Source organism: Crocuta crocuta, unplaced genomic scaffold (assembly GCF_008692635.1).
Source record: "Crocuta crocuta isolate KB4526 unplaced genomic scaffold, BGI_CrCroc_1.0 scaffold190, whole genome shotgun sequence".
NCBI lineage: Eukaryota > Metazoa > Chordata > Mammalia > Carnivora > Hyaenidae > Crocuta > Crocuta crocuta.
In genome coordinates, this window is record NW_027527955.1 from 11767028 (window position 1) to 11791099 (window position 24072).

Sequence of the window (24072 nt, forward strand, 5' to 3'; positions counted from 1 at the left end):
GCAATATATTGGGAAAGACAAGCCACAGACAAATAAGTATATACAGTAATGTCAGATGGTGATAAATATTATAAAGATAAATAAAGCAAGATCAAGGATAGACGTGATGGAAGAGAGGAGTGCGAGCCATTTTAGATAGTATGATCAGAGAAGAACTTTCTGAGAGGGGCAGCATTTAAGTAAAGTAATAAATGAAGTAAGAGAGTGGGCCAAGTGAATACCTGAGGGAGAGATTTCTAGACAGAAGAAATGACTGTTTCAAAGGCCCTGAGGTGGGAACATGCTTGTTGGTTTTGAGTAGAAGTAGGAAGCCAGTATTGCTGGAGGGAGTAAGAGAGAAGGGGATAAGGGGTGAGGTGGGTAGAGCCAGATCTTAAATCATGAGGGAGCTTATAGGCCATGATAAGCTGTTGGGATTTGAACCCAGGATTTCTGATTCCAGCTATAATGTTCTTTATGTTACACCACACTGCCTCTTGAAGGAGTTTCCTTAAGAAATAAGTCCAGTTTTAAAGGTCAACAGAAGTGATGGCTTGGACTCTCTTGACATTTACTTTCCTTCAGTTCACTCGTAAGCCAACTAACAATCAGAGGGAAGGTCATGTACAAGATCAAAACTACAAAGGACAAAGCTTCCTAACATCTCCCTTAGTTCTCCCAGAGGTGTACCGCTGGTTCTGAGTTCCTATAGCCCATGAGGAGGGAGGAATCTGCCATGAGGAGGAGGCCAGAACCATTGTGGGGAGGAGGGTCATGTTGTCTCAGATGTATTGTATGCTTCTATGAACCAGACTGTGTCACCCCCAAAATTTATTTTGAGGCCCTAACCCCCAATGTGACTATATTTGGAGATGGGGCCTTTAGGAAGGTAGTTAAGATGATAATTCAGTGTTGGAGATGGGGCCTTTAGGAAGGTAGTTAAGATGATAATTCAGTGTTGGAGATGGGGCCTTTAGGAAGGTAGTTAAGATGATAATTCAGTGTTGGAGATGGGGCCTTTAGGAAGGTAGTTAAGATGATAATTCAGTGACTAGGATCAGATTATCCTAATCTGATAGGACTGGTGCCTTGTAAGAAGTAGAGGCACCAAAGACAATTCTCTGTCTCCGTTTCTGTCTCTGTCTCTCTCTTTGTGCACACAGAGAAAAGGCCAGGTGAGGACACAGGGAGATGGTTGCTCTTTCTACAAGTCTGTAAGGCCACATTAGTAAACAACCCTGATGGCACCTTGATCTTGGACTTGTAGCCTCCAAAACTGTAAGAAAATAAATATCTATGTTTTAAGCTGCACAGTCTATGGTATTTTGTTATGGCAGTCTGAGCAGACTAGTATACACTCTCATGAGTTCCTTCTGTTTTCTGTTCTTTATTGCATCTCTGGGCCTTTAGCAGGCCTGACCAGGGCCTATGTCACCATCAAATTGGAGAAAAACATTGCCTCTGACTTCTGGGAAGCACAGTTTCGCTTGCAGAAGGGCTGGGAGGGGATAATTCAGAATCCAAGATGCCTTAACTTGTTTATGACTCTGTTTCTTCATCTGTAAAATGGAGAGGATTGTACAAGTGCTCTGGGGAAAGTTTTAAGTATAAAGATCAATTTAATAAATAGTTGCTGACATTCGTTATGCATAAGCTGTTGTACTAACAAGGATATAAGGGCATGTGTGTGTGACCCCTTATGAGAAATTTTTCTCCATAATAATGTACGTATATAAAACAGTTGTGAAAGCATTTGGGGAGTGTCACATTTTTATTATTTTTTAAATTTTTTCATGTTTGTTTATTTTTGAGACAGAGAGACAGAGAGTGAACAGGGGAGGGGCAGAGAAAAAGAGAGACACAGAATCTAAAGCAGGCTCCAGGCTCCGAGCTGTCAGCACAGAGCCCAATGTGGGGCTCGAACCCATGTGAGATCATGACCTGAGCTGAAGTCGGAGGTTTAAACCAAATGAGCCACCCAGTTGCCCTGGGAGTGTCACATTTTTAAATAAGGAGGGCTTTTTCTTATCATGTTAATAGTCTTGTGACCTCCTTAATATAAATGCACTGATTTTTGTAATCATTATAGTCTTCTAAGTATTGTCTCTTAAGGTATTAAAATATTTACAAGACTCTAATGTATTTGTGAATTTAATTAAACATTTAGAAGTAGTGGATTAGGTTTGCAATGTTTAAATATTTAGAAAAAATTACTTTAATTTATATATTTTGGTTTATTAGTTATATACCTACTCTAAGAATATCTGGAGGGTTGTTGATTATTTAATTTTCAAAGAAATGCTAATTATTTAATAAATGCGTACTTGGGGGAATGGATTTCTGTATGCTAAGAAAACAAATCTTCTTGGGCATTTTCTTGAAGGGCTGTGTTAAAGGTTCTAATTGCTTAATTACCCCTTGGTTGCCAGACTGTGTTTCTTTGAATGTGCCTCCATGCTATAACTGTACCACACAAGTACTTGACTTCACACAGGTTATAAGAACAAACGTGCAAGGTAAATGCACAGTATTATTAAAATGAAGCAGTGTTCTCTGCTGTATCATTCAAATAGGCCCAAATTCTTCCCCCCTGGGAAGTCCAAATGGACTAAATGTAAACTTTCTATAAATTAACTTGTCCAAGTTGGCTTTACGGAGGGAGGATGGTGGTATTTAGGTGAGAGCATCTCCGGGAGGTCTACTCTGTACCCACTCTTTTGCTCATTGTATTTACATATGTTGTCTTATGTAATTTTCACACAGCACTATGAGGTAGATCTTAACAGTTTCAGGTTTACCGATTAGAAAATTGAAATTTTGAGAGATTGCGTCTTTTGTCTGGGAATTCCAGAGCCAGAGTTCAAACACAAGACCCCCAGACTGTGAGCCCACAGCTGTCCTGTTACACTAAACTGCTTCCCAGGACCTTAGCCTTGAGTCTTGTATGTCACCAGTAGTCCAATCCTCACCATTCTGTGATTTTTCTCTTTCTTGCAGCCTTGTGACAAAATGAAAACAAACCAATACAAAAGAAAACCCCTAACTTTTAGTTTAAGCTTGTGAATTTCAACTGTCCGTAAACAACAGGTGGTCAGAACTGAGCTCAACCAGGTTTGGGACAATCTTAATTTCTACTACACATCTTTGATAGTCTAACCTCTAACTTTTGAGATTATGGCTTTGTTCCCATATTTCTGGATGTAACAAAATATATTTATGTAAGAAGCTCTATAGATGTCTGGATTTTAGAGGTTAAGGAGACCCAGAGTTGCTTTGAGTCATGATGAATTTGGCTTCCATGACTTTACTTCTTAAGCAGAGGATTAAGGTCCGTTGTTCTAACAGTTCCTGGGGTGTCACCTGGAGCAGTTCTGGGATGCTTGTTTCTCCCTCATCTCAAGGGCTAAGGTTGACTTCTGGGCTCCTCTCTGTCCAGCACTACATTATGCTCAGCATAAACACTGCATTCTTTTAATTTTTAAAAATGTTTATTTATTTTTGAGAGAGAGAGAGAGGGCATGGGTGTGAGTCAGGGAGGGCCAGAGAGAGTGGAACACACAGAATCCCAAGCAGGCTCCAGGCTCTGAGCTGTTAGCACAGAGCCTGATGTGGAGCTTGAACTTACAGACCGTGAAATCATAACCTGAGCTGAAGTTGGACCCTCAAACTACTGAGCCACCCAGGTGCCTCACTGCATTCTTGTAGGTAGGAATATGAGTATGCCATTTTCAGAAGACTCAAAATAGCAAAATCCAAACATGAAGAACAAATTAGGGACCAACTCATAATTAATTAATAAATACTAAATAATTAATAAAAATTCCATTTAGACAAAATACCTAGTAGCACATGATAGTTTGCATTTCTGTAGAGTTTTATAGATTCCAAAAGGATTGACATGTTTTTACATTTTATTTTGTCCTCATGACTACTTTGCAAAATGGGGCAAGTATGTCATTCCCATGTTACAGATGAGAAAAACCAGGACAAAGGCAGCTATGTCCTTTGTCCAGGGTCACTTAGCTGGAGTGTTAAGAGCTGAGACTAGGTCTCAGCTCATTTGACTCAGTGTTACAACACTCTTTCCCTTTTAAACATGGTTCTTTTTCAGATTTATATTTTCCGTTGCAATAGAACTCATATACTCAGGAGCTATTTTGACATGTATTCAAATTTGAAATGGAGAACTACTTGTAAAAAATGATTTGACTTTTTCCAAAAAGGGTAGTGGGAAGTCTGAAATATTCTGAAAAGAGTATCTGAAAATATACACCATCAGGAGCGCTAATGAAGCTTTTAAAAAACACAGATAATCATGCCTAACTACAAATATATTCAATAAGAATTTCCAGGTCTGGGTTTGTTTGTTTGCTTGTTTGTTTGTTTGTTTGTTTTAAAAGGTAAAAAGTTGATTCAGCCCAAATTAAAGAGCACAAGCTCAAATGTGGCCAAAACGAGGCAATCTGAGGACTGGTGAAGAGAGTCATCAATTTTCAAAGTGAATGGTTCCTGTGCTCAAAGACTTACGCCATTTCCTTGCAGGCAAACCTAATAAAATTAATGTGTACTTATCTCCTCCAGCAGAGAAGAAGACAGCATGAATCATGTACAGTTGAAGATAATCAAAAGTAAACTCCATTTGGCTGCAGGACATTGTTCTACATTTATATTGAAGATCTAGTCTGCATGTTCCTTCTAGAGTAATGTTCCTCAGACACGAATGACTCCAGTCATTATGTAGTCTTCTTCAGAAGTCTCCCATGACTTCCCAGTGCCTCTTGAATCATGAGCTTGAATCATGATCACAATCCTCCATGATCCCACCCATCCTGCTTCCCCAGCTTTTGTGCACTACCAACCCCTTCCAGGAAACTGTATGCCCACCAGTCCACATCAGAGTGTCACAATTTTCAGAAAGCACTAGATTTGGTTGGGTCTTTATCCACATCCCTCAACTGCAATGTCCTTCTCATTTTCCTTCCTCGTTGTCCGTCTGCTAAACTCTGCTCTTTCTTTAAGGGTTAAGGTAAATGTCCCATTTTGCATAAAACCGTCATTTGAACTAGAATTCCTTCTTCTTTGTATTCTGTTGGTGGCTCATCTGTCTGTTTCTTGTTTGTAACAACCATCAGTTTGACTTAAGTTTTGGTGTTATATGGCATATAAAAAAAATCCAGTAGTGAATTTAATTTAATGTGGTCTCGGGGCTGGAATGCATCCAAGAACCTGGCAGACATAAACATAAAACCTCTCTGGGGCAGAGCCAACATAAGCTTCAAAATATTTCCACTGATAAAGTTCCAAAGAACAGGGGCCCAGAGTCAAAAATCACAAAACATACCAAATCACCTTGGATGAGAGGCAGCAAAGATGATATACATCATAGTAATATTTCAGAATACAAAAGATAGAAGATCTCAAGACCAGCCAGAAAGGAGGTCAATTCACTTATGAAGCAGTATCACACTACAGTTTGGTGTATAGTACATAAGAAAATAGGTATAAGTGGCAAATGTAGTAGCTAAGAGCATGAGCTCTGAAGCCACATTGATTGGTAGTTCTATCATTTGTAAGTACATTTCGGCAAGTACTTTTTCTCTAGGACTTACTTTTTTCATCTATAAAATCCAATTAATGACATTTTCAGTTTCTTGTATTTCATGAAAAATGTACACATATTTCCTAGAAAAGTATCTAGCATTAATAAATTGTTGCTATTTTTTAAAGTTTATTTATTTATTTTAATAGAGAGCACAAGTGGGAGAGGGGCAGAGAGAGAGGGAGGGAGAGAATCTCAAGCAGCCTGCGTGCTGTCAGTGCAGAGCCTGATTCGGGGCTCAAACTCACGAACTGTGAGATCATAACCTGAGCCGAAACCAAGAGTTAGACACTTAAACAACTGAGCCATGCAGGTACCCCTGGTAGCTGTTATTAAAGGAATTGGACAGATGACTTCTCTTTAGCAACAACAAAAAGCAGAAGATAGTCAACCTAGCTATCAATCTAGAACTCCTGATTTACCCATATATTTATCTACTTCTTTGTTCACTATTCCTTCTTGCATTTCAGAGTGTCCATCTGTTGTCATTTTTTCTTTTGCCAAAGATAAAATCTTTAGGTTTCCTTTTGTGAGTGTTTATTGCTTATTAACTCCTTAAGTGTAAATAATATATGAAAATCACAGTGCAGTATGAACACCACAGTGGAACTCACCAGGTTTCAACAGGCTAAAAGTCTAACTATCTCAAATGCTTCCAAGGAGGTAGATACATGGATGTTCTCATACACTGATGTCAGGTGGCTGAATGGGTAAAGCCAATTTGGAAGAGAGTTGGGTATTACATAGAATGGTTGATCATGAATACATTCCTAAGAATATTATCTAGACAAGCTTTGACATGTGTGCACTGAATGACACATATGAGAGTATTTGTAGGAGTGTTGTTCTTGATAGCTAAAATCTGACGTTAATCTAACTTTCCATTAACAGAAGTATGGATAATTCAATGTTACATTCATACCAGCAGCAGTGTCATGATTGAAGTTCAAAAAGATAAAGCTGAATGGAAAAAAATAGTTACTAGATTATTCCATTGGTACAAAGTACAAAAACATGCAAAACTAAATACAGTTGACCCTTGAACAATGTTGAGTATTGAGGGTGCTGACTTCTCACACAGCTGAAAATCCATGTATAACTTTTGACTCCCTCAAAACTTTACTGACAGCCCACTGTTGGCCAGAGGTCTTACTGATAAAATGAAACAGTTGATTAATACATATTTTGTACATTACATGTATCACATCCTATATTCTCACAATAAAGTAAGCCAGAGAAAAGAAAATCTTATTAAGAAAATTGTAAGGAAGAGAATATACACTTATGGTATGCATATAAGTGGACCCATGGGATTCAAACCTGTGTTGTTCAAAAGTCGACTGTAACATCTTGCTTGGAGATACATTTATAAATGTAATATGTAAAAGAGTTATTACACAAAATTCAGAATAATGGTTACCTTCAAGATCAAGGGTACATAAATATGTGTGGAGGTACTAATAAGATTCTATTTCTTAGGCTAGGTAGGGAGTAAGAACAGAGGCAACAATCTTCTTTAATTCAAACGTTTTTATTTGTGTGAAAGATCTTGTGAATAAAGAAAGTGTCATGCTTAGTTTTAAGAAAATTGATTCACATCAGACTCTAAGCACCAATCACACAAAGCTAATAGGAAATTCAGTCTTGGCCATTATAAGGGTTCTCCAATTTGAGAGTTATACAAGAGTTTGCTTTTCCCTAACTTGAGTGTTATGCAAAGGTCCTGATGTTCTACATGAGCGAACCAGGCCCCTCTGGTCCACTGACCCAGACTGTAGCTTCCTTTTATGTCACATGGGCACTGCTACATCCTACTCTACACTTGGAATGCAGGAATCTTTGGGGACAAGAGCAGGGGAGCAGGAGGCCAGGGCTTAGAATTTAGCCTCCTCAGGGGCATCTGGGTGACTCATTCGGTTAAGCATCTGACTCTTGATTTTGGCTCAGGTCATGATCTCATCGTTTGTGGGTTTGAGCCCCGTGTCCCACTATCTGCTTGAGATCCTCTTTCTCTCTCTCCCTCTGTCCCTCTGCCCCTCCTCTGCTCGTGTTCTCACTCTCTCTCAAAAATAAATAAACTTAAAAACACCTTAGCTTCCTCAGAACATCATACAGCTAACCCTGCTGAGACATTTCCAGCTCCCATGTAAACTAGCCTCCATTCTAAGCTGTGTACCTTTGAACTCTCTGTGAATGCTTATGTCAATGCCATACTCTTTATTTACTAGAGCTTTAAATACGCAGTAATGTTTTTTTTTAACAAGGTCTCTTTCGTTATAATTCTTGTGGCTTTTATTAGTACTAAGTAGCTGCCTCTATCTACATGGGGACAGAATGTTTCAGAGGAAGGATCTTTTATCCCCATATCCCCTGCATTACCCCCTCCCCACCTTACCCCCATTCTCCCTGGACAGGGTCTCTATTTGCAAGCTCTTTTCCAGGAAGGAAGAAAAATGAATTCTCCCTTGTCAATCTCCACTCCCAACCTGGTTTTGGCCAGTTTGATATTATCTCTGCTTCAGAATAAATTGCAAGTCATCCTAATTAAATCCAAAACAGAAAATTGGTCATTTAAAGTAGTTATGAAATATAATGGCATTTGTTCTTAGGTCTTCACTGAAACAGCATGGTGTCAGTATCATAATTCCACTAAAGTTGACACAACGAAAATCCTTTCTCCCAGTTGAACAATTTACGCACTTGCTTGAGGGGATATCTAATCTCTCAAACAAAAAGGAACTGTATTTAAAACCTCAGGACATTCTTTGCTTTCACTTTGGTAAATAAAAAGTTTCATTTTGTTTTCTTCCTAGAGGACAACATTCTTTACCAGATGAGATGCTTCACCCTGACTAGAGAAAGGAAAACTCTTGGAAAAAGAAAATGTAAGTCATTAAGCATACGCTCGCTCACTCTCTCTCTCATACACACACAGAAACATACACACACACGCACATGCACACACATGCACACCCACCATAGATTCAAAGACATGAAGAGCTCACAACCCCTCCATGAACATTCATCCCAAGGACCTTGGGTGCTCTGTTACCACAGCTTGATCTGAGCTAGCTTAACCTTGGAGAGTTGTTGAGATTTCTTTTTTTTTTTTTAATAGTTTATTGTCAAATTAGTTTCCACATAACACTCAGTGCTCATCCCCACAAGTGTCCTCCTCCATGCCCATCCCCCCTCCCCCCACATCCATCAGTTCTCCGTTTTTGTCAGCATTCAAGAGTCTCTCATGGTTTGCTTCTCTCCCTTTCCCCCACCATTGTTGTTGAGATTTCTAATCACCCTTTGAAAATCCCTATGACTTTACAACATAAACTCCTATTTTAGCGTTCATCCTTCTTCCACCAGCACATCATCCCCTCACCCTCCTCAGCTGCTGGGGCTGCTGCGTAGGTACTGGCCACGCTGGGCTTGGATGTCTGACTGGCTGGCAGTTCTTTTCCACTTCACTTGCAATGCAGAATATGTGGCTTCTGCAAATCCCATTTCGATCTTCTTCCAGCTGAAATTTCAGTGGGTTTAACCCTACTGCAGGTGTAGACTCTTATCATCCTCATTCCATCAAAGCAATGCCTTCTTTGGTCTAGTAAACTAGAGCTGGTGTGTAATCTGAGTAGGTCTGATCAAGAGTAAGCCCTATGACTTTTGTTAAGTGCTTTGAGCAGGAGATACCCTGTTTCTTCTCCTGGATATAATAAGTAAGGAAACGTAATAAGTAGCCTCAGGCTGCTTGCAATCAGCTTATCCCATGTGGTGATTCAGCCATGAGACCAAGCTGATAACTGTGGAAGAAGGCTCACAGAAGCCCCAGGTGAATAGGCCCGAAGTCCAGCTTCTTTTTGGATATTACAGTTATATGAGATAGTGATTGTTTAAGCCACTTAGAGTTGGGTTTTCTGTTACATATGACTAAAAAATATCCTGATATACCAAATCATCTCTCACCCCAGGAAGTGACTCCATTCATTCCAACAGGGGTCCCCCCTCTCCCATGGCAGGGTTGGGTGGGCCTCCCTCAGGGGCCCAAATCCAAGTCTAGCCATTTCCTGCTTTCCTTTATTTCCTTCTTTTAAAAAAAGTTTAAAATAAAGTTTATTTACTTATTTATTTTGAGAGAGCAAAAGAGAGTGCAAGTGAGGGAGGGGCACAGAGAAAGAGAGAGAGAGAGAATTCCAGAGAGAAAGAGAGAGAGAGAGAGAGAGAGAGAGAGAATTCCAAGTTGGCTCCTCACTGCCAGTGCAGAGCCAGACATGGGACTCAAACTTACCAAATGTGAGATCATGACCTGAGCCAAGATCAAGAGACAGACACTTACCTGACTGAACCATCCAGGCACCCCCCTGCTTTCCTTTCTTCTGTCAGTATTCAGTGCCCATTTCTGGTGGCCTTTCTTTTCTGTCTTATTTCTTTTTTAATGTATTTTTTCAATTTTTTAATGTTTATTTTTGAGAGAGAGAGAGATCTCAAGCAGGGGAGGGGCAAAGATAGAGGGAGAGAGAGAATCCCAAGGAGGCTCTATGCTGACAGCTCCATGCTGTCAGCACAGATAAATGTGGGGCTTGAACCCATGAATCCCGAAATCATGACCTGAGCCGAAGTCATCGCTCAATTGACTGAGCCACACAGGTGCCCCTCTGTCTTTTTTCTTAAAAAACAAACAAAAAAACAAACAAACAAAACCCACAGAATTAATTTGAATTTTTTAATTTAATTTTAACTTAATTTTTATTTCAGCAATACACATTTACAAGTTAGATGATTAATTCATAAAAGGAAAAGAGAAATCTCCACCCTTTTCCCCCCCCACTCCAAACTCCCCAGAGACCATCCTTGTCTATTCATTGTTTCTTCTGGGTTGTAGCTCCTATTGCTAAATAACATTGTTACACAGTTTTTATCATCCTTTACCTCTAGTTATTATGCATTTTCTGTGATGGAAGATGGGAACCTAGATTTCTTACACCCCTCCCCTGTATACATATCTTCTTTCATTTCCTAAAAAAAGTTATATCACAATATTTTGTTATTTACATTATACTGTGTAAACATGATTCACAGCTGAGCCATGTAGTGTAGTATGATTACATTTCCTTTCTTAAACAGCAGTTTCTTTTTCCTAGCTTTCAATGACTGCAGTGTCTTTTCCCTTGCTTACTTTTCTATGTACTTTCACGAGTTCATCCCAAATTCTTCTAGAAAAATATAAATCTCTCCAAATTGATTGTTCAAATCAATTAGTTTCTTGTTGTTCTGTTACCACCACCATCCTGTGTTGCTCACCTTTCTCCTGTACTGGATTCCTTGTTTCCTGGATGTCATGTTTTTCTTTATCTTAGCTTCATCACTTATTTTGGAGGGCAATCCACACGGTAGGTTTCTGGTAAAAAGTGCAAGGGTAATAAGAGTGTTGAGATCTTTCATACTGAAATTGTCTCTATCTATTTTTTGATTTATTTGTTGGTATTTTTCATGCTTGGACCTTCCTCCCCTGCCCACGTGTAGTGGTCATAGACTGTTCATAATTAAGAGTAAGGCATTACCAGGTTGACTAGACACTCTCTGAATAGATTAGTTGCAGTGTGGGCTTCCCTGTCAGGTAGGTAATAAGGCAGATGCTGGCTCTTGTGTTGGAGAATCCTCAACAGTCTGTATCTGTTAGTCTTTTTCTTGGGTTTCCCCGTAGGAGAATTCTCTAGTCTACTGTTTTGACAGGGTATTATTCTGTCAGCATTTTGACAGCAGAGTAAGGGAGGGGTTCTGGGACTCTCATTTATAATACAGACATTCACATCTTCCCCGACTTTAGAACACCACCTCCCTCTCACACTCCATTCTGCCTGGGGTCAACACCTCCAAAAAAAAAAAAAATCTCATGAGAGTGAGGAGGGGTAGGTGCCTGGTGGGGGAACAGAACTCTTAGATTTTTCAACCACTCTGCCTGAAGGTTTGTAGGAAGAGCAGTAGAGTAAGCACCCGGCCAACCATTCTGCATGGAGATTTTTTAAACTCTTACAAGCTGTGTGAACTTGAACAAGTTTGTTGATTTCTCCGAGCTTCCATTTCTTCATTCATAGAGTGGAAACACATGGCTTTAGTGTGAGGGTTAAATGGAGTTCCTGAATATCAAGTGCCTGGCACAAGTCTGCCCAACATGGAGAGAGCATTCAATTGTTGGTGGTACAAAGATCTGGGAGGTAGTAGTTGGTAGTCTCCCTAGCTTTGTTTCAGTGGACAGAAGGGACCCCTTCCCACTATCTAGTTATTTTCTATACTTCCTCAAAAGGAAAGCCACCCTACTCATATTCTGCCAAAATATTAATAGAACCTCAGGGGTACAACAACCTTTACAACTTACCCTTTACCACACCCTCTCTTTCAGTGCCCAAACAAACCCTTAGAGCCACCTCCTCCATTCTGGCTTCCATACCAACGGATTAATGTGCAGGACTTAGAACTGCAGTGGAGTCAGTCCAAACTGAAATCCCACAAGTAAAATTGACCCCCTTTTCTCTGCTATTTCACACGTAATACCTCCACCCACTTGGGTAATGCCCCAGTTCCTCCTCCTAGGCTTCCTATCCTTTCTAGCCCCTTGGCAAGAGGGAGGCAAAGGGAGCCTTCTTGCATTCAGTGTGCTAGAGCCTCTCCCCCAGTGCAAAATAAAATTTGTCTTTCTCCCTACTTCTTACCAGCTCTTTCTTGCCCTAGTCCTTCTCTTTTACTCTCACTGTTTTTTTTTGGGACCCTGACTCTGCCTTGTTAAAGGGCAGCCTCTTCACAGTCAGTCTTTTCACCAAATAATTAGGATGCTTTTCTTATCTGCTCTGGAACCTTCTTTAGCTCTGGAACCTGGCTATATCATAGGGGATTGAAGATGGAAGAGGAGCTGGAGAAGCTGAGGAAGTTGAGGTTGTCTTAAAGTTAATTTAGAATGGCTGGTGGAATGGAGGTCTGGTACAAAATCTGATGAAAAGAAGCACCCACGGTGCTCAGCATTTCTTCCTGGTCTAACATTTTAGGTTGCAAGACTATTAGAGATTTTGCCTGCTACATTCTCATTTAGACTCAACCACTAAAAACACACCTAATAAAATATTTGAAGTAGGACTTATTGACAGCAGTCATGGTCAATTAAATGTCAGGAATGATCTTTGTTGGAAATAATGTAAATACATGGTCATTTTGGACGAAGTGTGAATGAAAGTGGACACAAGGATACAAGAACAGACCTTACCTAATAATCCCTTAAACTTGTGTTTCCTTTTTCAACCACATGCAGACAGGAATGCTGCACTTTGTCTTCCACGGGTGATCTTTTCTGAGTGCAGACCTTAGTCTGTCCTTAAAATTTTCCCCAGCAAAATAATAGAGGAAAGGATTGAGGCAGCTATTGGCTGCTGCTAAGGTCAGTGTGATGACCACAGCTTTATGCAGATTTTCTCTGCATGTATCCACTTTCCACATGATCAGGTGGAGGGTTCTCAGTATGTGATAGGGCAGGAAACATAGAAGGAAGATGATCAAGGCAATGATGATGGTGATAAGTGCTTTCTTGTGAGAAACTCGCAGCCCAGATTCTGGGACCTCTACCTTTAACAGGGCTCGAATGATCAGCAGGTAACATATGCTGAGCATGCAGAATGGCAGCAGGAAGCCTATTACCAAGGCAATGTAGTTCATGGTCTTCAGTTTAACAATTTTACTGATATTCAGCTCTAAGCATAATGTGATATTCCCCTTCTGCTCAGAGCCATTTTTCAGAAGCACTATTGAAGAAGTCATGATAAGGAACCATATGATCCCACACAGAATCCAGGCACTCCTGATGCTAGTCACATGGAGGAGCCGGAAGGGATGAACAGTTGCCAGGAAACGCACAATGCTCAGCACGGTCAGGAAATAAATGCTGCTGTACATGTTGACATACATAGAATAAGACATAATCCTGCAGGTCAGGTCCCCAAATATCCAATTGGAGCCTCTGATGTAATAGTCAACTCTGAAGGGCAGTGTACTTATGTATAAGAAATCTGAAATGGCCAGGTTTAGCATGAAAACATTCACAGGTGTGGACTTCTTATAAGGCTGCAGGAAAACATATATGGAAAAACCATTTCCCAAGGTTCCCCAGACAAATATTATTAGGTACACAATGGGGTAAAAATCCCTCTTGAAGTTTTCAATTGAACAGTCCCCATTGCTGTTGTTACTGCTGAAGGTGCCATTGAGTTCCATTTATGATATGGAGATGCACAGAGGCAAGGGCATAAGTTTTCTCTCCACGCTGGATTAAAAACAAACAGATACAAAAAGTTACTTCCTGCTCATTACTTACATCTTTCCAGGTTTTAATGAAACAGAGAAATACTAGCTTTCCTTTGAAGCTTGAGTCAAAAATATCAGCAAAGTCTTTACCATATGCTCCATTATATTTCATGATAAATTTCTAGAGTACAAAACAAACATTAATTTATTGTTGAAACTGAAGCCTCAAACTTGGGAGATGTTTGGTCCAGTGCTTATGTTGATACTGCAGTCCAAATCTACCAGACAGCAGATGTCTCATCAAAATATATGGAAGACAAAAGGAAGTGGCGTAACATTTTCAAGTGCTGAAAAACAAGTCTACCAAGCCAGAGATCTATATCCAGTAAAAATATCTTTCAAATATGAAGAAGTCAATACATTATCAGATGATGGAAAACTTAAAGAGAATTGTTGCCATAAGAACTATCCTAAAAGAATGACTAAAATAAGTTCTCATATCAGAAAGGAATCAATAAAAGAAGGAACCTAGGAACATCAGAAAGTAAGAACATGATAAGCAAAAATATGGGTAAATACAATAGGATTTTTTTCTTCTATTTTGTAGTCCAAGTTATGTTTGATGATTGAAATGAACATTGATGTGTTGAGCTTTGATGTAGGGCAATTTTTAAAGATAATTATAATTATATTATAAATGGGGAAAGGTGAAAGGACACAAAGGAGGTAAGGTTTCCACACTTCACGTGAGTTGGTAAAATGATGTTGCCAATAGACTGTGGTAAGTGATGTGTGTGTAATGTAATACCTAGAACACCCATTAAAAAGCCATACAAAGAGATAAGCTCAAAAACGCTAGAGATAAATTAAACCAGAATTCTGAAAAGTGTTTAAGTAACCAACAGGAAGATAGGAAAAAGAAAATAGATAATACAAATAGAAAAAAATGGCTGACTTATCCCTAAAAAAATAAATAATTATAATAAATAGAAATAGTATAAATATACCAATTAAAATACAAATTGACAGAATGGTATATCTATATCTATCTATATAGTTATATATAAATTATATGCTATATATAAGAAATTCACTTCAAATAACACTATTGGTAAGTTGAAAGTAAGAGGGTGAAAACATATGTCATGCAAACATATATCAAAGGAAATCAGGGGTGGCTCTTAATACCAGATAAAGAAAACTTTAGAACAGAGAAAATTATGAGAGGGAGATTTTATAATGACAAAAGAGTTTATCTACAAAAAAGACACACCAATTCTAAATGTGTATGCAGCTAACAATAGTTGCAAATACTGAATAGTGAAGCAAATAGTGAAGCAAAAACTGATAGAATTGAAAGGAAAAATTGACAAGTTCATAGTTATAGTTGATAATTTCAAATATCACTTTCTCAGTAAGTGAGAGAACAACTAGACAAAAGTGCATAAGAATACGGAAGAACTCAAACACAATATCAACCAACAGGAACCAATAGACATTTATAAAAACCCCATTCAACCACAGCAGAACACACATTCTTTTCAAGTGCCCACAGAACATATACCCAAATAAACCACATCCTGGGCCATAAAACAAACCTCAACAGATTTAAAAAAATTGAAGCCATACACAGTGTGCTCTGTAACTACAATGGAATCAAACTAGAAGTCAACAGCAGAAAGATAATAGAAAAGTCTCCAAATTCTTGGGCACTAACCAACACACTTCTAAATATTCCCTGGGTCGAAGAAGAAGTCTCAAGGGAAACCAAATAATATATTGAACTGAATAAAAATGCACAGGTATCGTATCAAAATTTGTGGGGTATATCAAAAGCATTGCTAAGAGAGAACTGTATAACATTAAATGCACACATTACAAAATAGTTTTAAATCAATCACCTAAGCTCCCATCTCAAGAAGCTAAATTTTTTTGAATGAAATAAACCCAAATCAAGCAAAAGCGGGCAAGTAATAAAGGTAAAAGCAGAAATCAAGGAAATTGAGAACAAAACAAAACAAAAATCAAGGAGAATAAATGAAAAAAAAGAACTGGTTATTTGAAAAGAACAATACAATTGACAAACCTCTAGCAAGGCAGACAAAAGTAAAAAATAGAGCAGACACAAATTACCATTATCAAGAATGTGAAACAGGGGACATCATTATAGATACTGTGGACATCAAAAGATACTGTGGTATAATAAAGGAATACCATGAATACCTCTACACGTATAAATTTGATATCTTAAAGGAAATGGATTAATTCCTTTAAAAAAAAAACTACCCCAGCTCACCAAATACAAAATGATAATTTGAACTACTGAGAAAATTAAATTCTTATTTTAAAGCTGTAAAAGGAATCTCCAAGTCCGGGTGATATCACTGGAGTATTCTACCCAAATCTACCATATTTAAATAAGAATTAACACCACGTCCATGCAATCTCTTCCAGAAAATAGAAAAGGAGGATAGATATCCCAATTTATTTTATGAAGCTAGTATTACTTTGATATCAAAACCAGACACAGTACAAAACAAAAGACTGCAGGCCAATATTCCTTATGAATATAGACACAAAATCTCTTAACAAAATATTAGCAAGTAAAATTTAGCAATATACAAAAAGAATTATATACCATGACCAAGTAGTGTTTATTTCATGCATTCAAGCCTGGTTCAATGTTTAAAAAATAGTAAGTGTAATTCATGTAAAGAGGCTAATGAGAAAAATCATGTGATCATATCAATCAATGCAGAAAAAGCATGTGAACAAAATCCTATACCAATTCATGATCAAAACTCTTAGAGGAATAGAGGAGAACTTCCTCAACTTGATAATTATCAACAAAAAACCCCGCATAGCTAACATAATTAAGGGTGAAAGACTGAATACCTTCTCCTTAAAATTGGGACCAATGCAAGGACGTCCATTCTTACTTCTCTTATTATACATAATGCTGTAAATTCTAGCTAGTGAAATAAGGCAAGAAAAAGAAATAAACATCTTACTGATCAGAAAGGAAGAAAGAAAAGACTCCCCATTTGCGACGTGATTGTTTACACAGAAAATCCCAAGGAATCTACACCAAAAAGTCCTAGAAGTAACAAGTAAATTCAACAAAGTCATAGGATACAACACATAAAAATCAATTATATTTTTATATACTAGCAATGAACATATGAACACATTGGAATAAAAAATACAGTACCATTTGCAATCATTCAAAAATAAGATGAAATACTTGTGTATATCTAACAAGACATTCCAGAATTTATATGCTGAAAACTACAAAATGCTGATGAAAGATATCAAAGTTCTAAGTAAATGAAGACACCTACCATGTTCATAGATTGGAAGGCTCAACAGAATAAAGATGTCAGTCCTTCCCAAATTGATTTCTAGGATTAATGCAATTCCCAATAAAATTCCTGCAAGATTTTTTTGTTGTTGTTGAAATAAGATCATTCTAAAATTTATGTGGGAAGGGAAAGGAATCAGAAGTGCTCAAGACTGTGTGATATTGAAGGAATAGACACATAAATTAGTGGAACAAAACAGAGTACCTAAAAAAATTGTTAAACAAATATGCTTAACTAATTTTTGACAAAGGGCAAAAGAGATTCAACAGAAGCAGGATGGTCTTTTTGCAGGTGCTGGAGCAAGTGGACATTCACAGGCAAAAGAACAAACCATGACCTAAACCACATATCTTACATAAAAATTAACTGAAATGGATCATGGACTAAGTATAAAATGTAAAACTATAACTTTTTTAGGGAAAAAATACATAGGATAAAATCTTTGGGATTTAAGGGTAGGCAGAGAGTTCTTGGACGTAACATCAAAAACATTATCCATGAAAGGAAGAATTGATAAGTTGGACTTCATCAAGATAGAAAACTTCTGCACGGCAAAAAAATTCTGTTAAGAGGATGAAAAGATGAGCTACAGACTAGGAGAGAATATTTGCAAACCACAGATTCTACAAAGGACCAGCGTCTACAATGTATAAAGAACTCTCAAAACACAATAGTAAAAACCAAACCAAACCAAACAAACAATCTGATTAGAAAATAGGCAAAAGACATGAAGAGATATTTCAGAAGGTGTGTAGATAAACATATAGGTACATAAAAAGTTATCCAGTAGCATTAGCCATTAAGGACATGCAAACTATAACTACAATGGGATAGAACTACTCATCTATTAGAATGGCTAAAATAAAAAATAGTGATAACCCCAAAACATTCTAGTTACCAATCAGACTGGTAAATGCCGTAAATTGTGACAATTGTTTCCTAAACTTCTAATACCCATTGTATAGTCTGTCTATTGTCTTGAGTGTTGTTTGCCCCTCAGAGGAAAAGTCTGTAAGGAAAAGATAAGGAAAAGCCCCACAAGTCCATCTTCCAGTTGTCCCAGGGACTGAGTGTTCAGAAGGACTGGCATTCTTTGGACAAATTTTGTTCTTTGGATAAACTTTGTGTAAGGTCATCATTTCAAAAATTGGAATGACTTCTCTTTTGTATCTTTGTGACCCTGAAATCTGCTTTGTTGTTTATTCAGCTCTAACTTGAGACAAATTTCTGCCCAAATTTCAGAGGCAAAAGTGCGGACAAGCACCATCCTTACACCACCACAGTTCTCCTAGGGTCCACTCAACTTCAGACTGCACATCTCCCAGGGCCAAGAGGTTTCCTTCAGCTTGTCCTCCTTGTAAAGCACACGTGCAACTGCACAATATCACCAGGGACGATTCAGAATTGTAATGGCCACTTTGAGGAACTTTTGACATAAACAAGATTGTTTACTTGAAAGACACTCTAGAAACAAAAAGTGAGGCAACTTTCAAGAGGAAGTTATCTAAAAGAAAGATTCTTTTATTTAATGTTCGTGATACCCCTTTCTTTCCTTCCATTTGTTGGGGATTAATAAATGCTGGCTTTTATTTTTAAATCAGTCATTGACAAAATTGGCAAGGACTTAAGCCAATTTTCATGTATAAATTTCAAAGTATGCTTTTTGTTTTTTAGTTTTTGTTTTAGATTTTATTTTTAAGTAATCTCTACACCCAACATGGGGCTTGAACTCACAGTCCTGAAGTCAAGAGTTGCATGCTCCTTTGACTAAGCCAGCCAGGCACCTCAGAAATTTGTTTTTCTATATACAACCTTTCTTCTCAGAGGGAACATAATTGTCTTTTTTTAGTGTTAATGTCGTATTCATCTAAAGGAGATTCCTCTTCCTTTTTTTTTTTTTTCATTTTCTCTTTCTCATTTTCCTTCTCTTAAGAAATGAATGATTACCTGATCAAGAGTCCTTCACTCTTTATGTGCACATTCTAGGAATGTATAGTCCAGATAAACAGGTGAAATGTCTGAAATAAAAAAAGACAAAGTTATTAAGATGTATTTCATTTGTGGACCCTAAAAGTGTATTTACATAACAGCTTTTATTATTACATTTGTGAGAAAAGAAAGGGCATTACTTTCAAGTAAAAAGAAGGTAACATTTTTAGCATGATTCAGAGTCTTTATAAAATTAGTTTAATATATAAAAACTAGTGTCAGTACAATATTTTGATTTGTACAAGGCCGGGGTTAAATTTCTTTTGATTAAACTGGATTTCCTACATTGTTTATGAGTTAAGCAATATTCCACTACTTCCATAACTTTTTCGAAATTTAAAATTATACATATAAAACTGTATTTAACTAAAATGAGCAATAACAATGAATGCCTTTTTAAAGGTTTAATTTTATGACATAGTAACTTTGGGACAAAGCATAAGAATTTAATGTTTTAACTAAAATTATAGTTTCCTAAAATTATGATTATAATTTATCATTATAATTATAAATCCTAACTAACTTTAAGCCCTTAGACAAATAGTTAATTAATAAATAATCTTTGGATGCCTAAACAGTTTCTAAATAAGAAACAGATACAAAGCAGTGATCATTAAATATAATTTTTACTTTATTTTTTACAAGGGCAGTAGATGAACAAAATTTGTAAATGCTTTTGAATTATACTTTTTCATTATGTTATACTTTAAAATTATTTAAATTGTATGACATAAAAGCTAGTAGACAGAAAAATATCTGAATTATTCTTTATATTCTCTCTGACTTTCCTTATGCTTGATGACAAGGAAGGTTGATTATTTTGGTTAAAGATGATAATTAATATAAATAGTTAATACAGAGAAATATGAATATGTATAGAAGATAATGAATATGATTTTCTGTTTGTTTATTAAGAAAACTGAAATAGTTTATTCAGAGGGTAAATTTAATTTGATATACACTTTGTTTTATTTAATAGATTTAATTTTAAAGCTATAGTTCAATACTTTAAATTCATGCTATTTGTGTATTTATACATTTGTGAATGTCTAAATGCATGCATATGAGGGAATAATAATACATCCTTTATTATAGATTATTTTGTGAATAATGTACAAAAAAACAAAATTAGGATTCGTCTTTTTAATATAAAATAATTAGGTTATTTTATACTAATTAATAAAAATTTTTGTCAATAAAATATTCTGTTAAATTTCAGTGCTTCTGATATACTTTTCATTCATTTTTTAAAAGATTCCTTTCTTTCAAAGAAAAGTTAAGTTTCTAATAATTATTGTTGAGTATTTTTATGTTGCCTATAATTATTTCTTGACTCTATGAGTTATATCTTCTCAAACAACTATTCCCTTTTCTTTCTTTCCCAAATTCAGGCCCAAATTTAGGATAAAGCTATTAAACCATCGTAGGCACATTGGGTTTTACTAAAATGGCCAAGGGGTAACACAAGATTTGTACTTTCATCCCATGAAAGGAAGAAAAAATGGGAATAATTAGATTTCTAAAAATCCTTTGAATTTTGATTAAATAAAACTATTATAGGAGTGTTTTTATTTACCAAGCTTAGTAATAAAAAAGCTCATAAATTACCAAAAAAGAGTTGATGTCCCTAAGTTAATTATACTTAGATAAAATATACTAATATAAATATCTTTCAGGGATTGCATACTTTTTAAATTAAAAGAAGCATGCTCATGTTTAAATACAAAATTTTCTACTAGACTTCTGGTGGAGTCTGTTGGGTTTTCCATGTAGAGTATCATGTCATCTGTGAAAAGTGAAAGTTTGACTTCATCTTTGCCAATTCTGATGCCTTTTATTTCCTTTTGTTGTCTGATGGCTGATGCTAGGACTTCCAGCACTATGTTAAACCACAATGGTGAAAGTGGACATCCCTCTCCTGTTCCTAGAACTGATCCATGAATTCAGCAAAGTTGCAGGGTACAAAATCAACATGCAGAAATCCATTGCATTTTTAAACACCAATAATGAAGCAACAGAAAGAGAAATCAAGAAACTGATCCCATTCAAAATTGCACAAAAAACCATAAAATACCTCGGAATAAATCTAACCAAAGATGTAAAAGATCTGTATGATGAGAACTAAAGAAAACTTATGAAGGAAATTGAAAAAGATACAAAGAAATGGAAAAACATTCCATGCTCATGGATCAGAAGAATATTGTTAAAATGTTAATACTACCCAAAACAATCTACACATTCAATGCATTTCCAATCAAAATTGCACCAGCATTCTTCCCAAAACTAGAACAAACTATCCTAAAATTTGTATGGAACCACAAAAGACCCCGAATAGCCTTAAAGTAATATGGAAGAAGAAAACCAAAATGGGAGGCATCACAATCCCAGACTTTAGCCTCTACTACAAAGCTGTCATCATCAAGACAGTATGGTTTTGGCACAAAAACAGACATGTAGACCAATGGAATAGAATAGAGAACTAAGAAATGGACCCACAAATATATGGCCAATTAATCTTTGACAGAGCAGGAAAGAGTATCCAGTGGAAAAAAGACAGCCTCTTTAACAGATGGTGCTGGGAGAACTGGACAACAACATGCAGAAGAATGAAACTAGACCACTTTCCTACACCATACACAAAAATAAACTCAAAATGGATGAAGGACCTGAATGTGAGACAGGAAACCATCAAAACCCTGGAGGAGAAAGCAGGAATCAACCTCCGCAACCTCAACTGCAGTAATTTCTTACTCGACACATCTCCAAAGGCAAGGGAATCAAGAGCAAAAATGAACTATAGATAGAAACCTCATCAAGATTAAAAGCTTCTGCATGGCAAAGGAAATAATCAATAAAACTAATAGGCAACCGATGGAAAGGGAAAAGATAGTTGCAAATGACATATCAGATAAAGGGCTGGTATCAAAAATCTATAAGGAGCTCACCAAACTCCACACCCAAAAAACAAATAATCCAGTGAAGAGATGGGCAGAAGACATGAATAGACATTTCTCCAAAGAAGACATCGAGAAGGCCAATAGACACATGAAACGATGCTCAGCATCACTCATCATCAGGGAAATACAAATCAAAGCCACACTGAGATACCACCTCACGCCGGTCAGAGTGGCTAAAATGAGCAAATCAGGAGACTCTAGATGCTGGTGAGGATGTGGAGAAACAGGCACCTTCCTACACTGTTGGTGGGAATGTAAACTGGTGCAGCCCCTCTGAAAAACAGTGTGGAGGTTCCTCAAAAAATTAACAATAGAACTCAGCAGTAGTACTGCTAGGAATTTACCCAAGGGATACAGAAGTGCTGATGCATAGTGGCACATGTACCCCAATGTTCATAGCAGCACTTTCAGCAATAGCCAACTGACGAATAGATCAAGAAGGTGTGGTTTATCTATACAATGGAATACTACATGGCAATGAGAAAGAATGAAATCTAGCCATTTGTAGCAACGTGGATGGAACTTGAGGGTGTTATGCTAAGTGAAATAAGTCAGGGAGAGAAGGACAGATACCATATGTCTTCACTCATATGGGGAACAGGAGAAACTTAACAGAGGACCATGGGGGAGGGGAAAGGGAAAAAATAGTTAAGGAGAGGGAGGGAGGCAAACCATGAGAGACTCTTGAATGCTGAGAACAAACTGAGGGTTGATGGGGGTGGGGGAGAGGGGAAATGGGGTGATGAGCATGGAGGAGGGCACTTGTTGGGATGAGCACTGGGTGTTATATGGAAACAAACTTGACAATAAACTATAATAAATAAACAAATAAATACAAAGATTTCTTTTTCTTTTTTTACCATGACAAATCTGAATAAGCACTACTAGACTTTCTGACTCAATTACATGGGAATCATCAGAGACCAATTGTTGATTTCAGTCTTTCATTATATCTCATTAAACCATCTTGTGTAAGAGCTATAGCAGTTCCAGCAAGGTTTATAGAAGCCTTAAGCCTCGGCCGCTTAGTCAACTTAGTTCTATGATCTCCACTAAACTTTTAACAGTCCCCCTGTTTGTGGTGTCTGGCTGGCTCAGTCAGAAGAACATATGACTCTTGATCTCTGGGTCATGAGTTTGAGCCCCACATTAGTTGCTAAGACTATTAAAATAAATAAATAGTTTTCCTGTTATATATACTCTCCTATTGATAGAAATAACCTGGGACTTCTCAGCCAATCACATAACTTCCTATATAATTTTGCTGTTTTCCCTTAAAACATCACCATCTGTTGCTTTAACACTAAACCCAGCTACACTCCTTTCCTCATCTATAAAAAAAAAAAAAGCCCATGATTCGTTACCTCATTAATGGAAGTATCCATACTTTGCAAGGACCTTCTAGATTCTCCCTTGGATATCCCTGGTTTAATTTTGTTTGTTGGTTCCTACTTAGGAAGAAAAATTAAAATTTCCAAGCAGGCTATGCTATCACTGATCTGAATTTACCCTTGAAGTATAAGCTTTACTTTGAAATAAAATCAATTCAGATGACTAAATTAATTGCCTTTACCCAGACTTGCTGACAAAAGGGTAAAAGAACAAATATTTATACTTATACATAAAATATGATTTTGGATTCATCCATGAATTCAAAATATTTTTGAAATAGAGATTTCCTGACACTATAAGACTCCCTGTAAAGTAGACAATGAATCAAAGAACCTTGAGATGCCTTGCTTTTACCCAAAGAGAAAGCCATAATAAAAGTAGAGTTTAGCAAGCCTGTTTTGTGATATTACCTACAATAACAGAGATAAACTGGCAATGATATTAACCAACACTGGCAGGAAATTTGAAGACTATTGCTAAGGATATTCCAATGCGTGCTCTACCTGCCATCAAC

The 24072-nt window shown here is 37.1% G+C and overlaps 1 protein-coding gene across 5 annotated transcripts in view; it reads right to left on the reverse strand.

Moving 5' to 3' along the window:
- Window positions 1-10391: 10391 nt before the first annotated feature.
- Window positions 10392-24072, reverse strand: part of CYSLTR2 (cysteinyl leukotriene receptor 2) — a 32960-nt gene continuing 19279 nt past the window's right edge. For 4 of the 5 annotated variants that reach the window (XM_077752629.1, XM_077752625.1, XM_077752627.1 and 1 more), the window contains 3 exons: window positions 19168-19238; window positions 12828-13877; window positions 10392-10970 (listed from right to left, as the gene is read on the reverse strand). In XM_077752629.1, coding sequence (XP_077608755.1) covers window positions 12839-13828 — 990 coding nt within the window. In that variant the 5' untranslated portion in view covers window positions 13829-13877; window positions 19168-19238 and the 3' untranslated portion in view covers window positions 10392-10970; window positions 12828-12838. Of the gene's footprint in view, window positions 10971-12827; window positions 13878-18493; window positions 18685-19167; window positions 19239-24072 lie in introns of all 5 variants that reach the window. The other variant, XM_077752628.1, reaches the window with a different exon arrangement.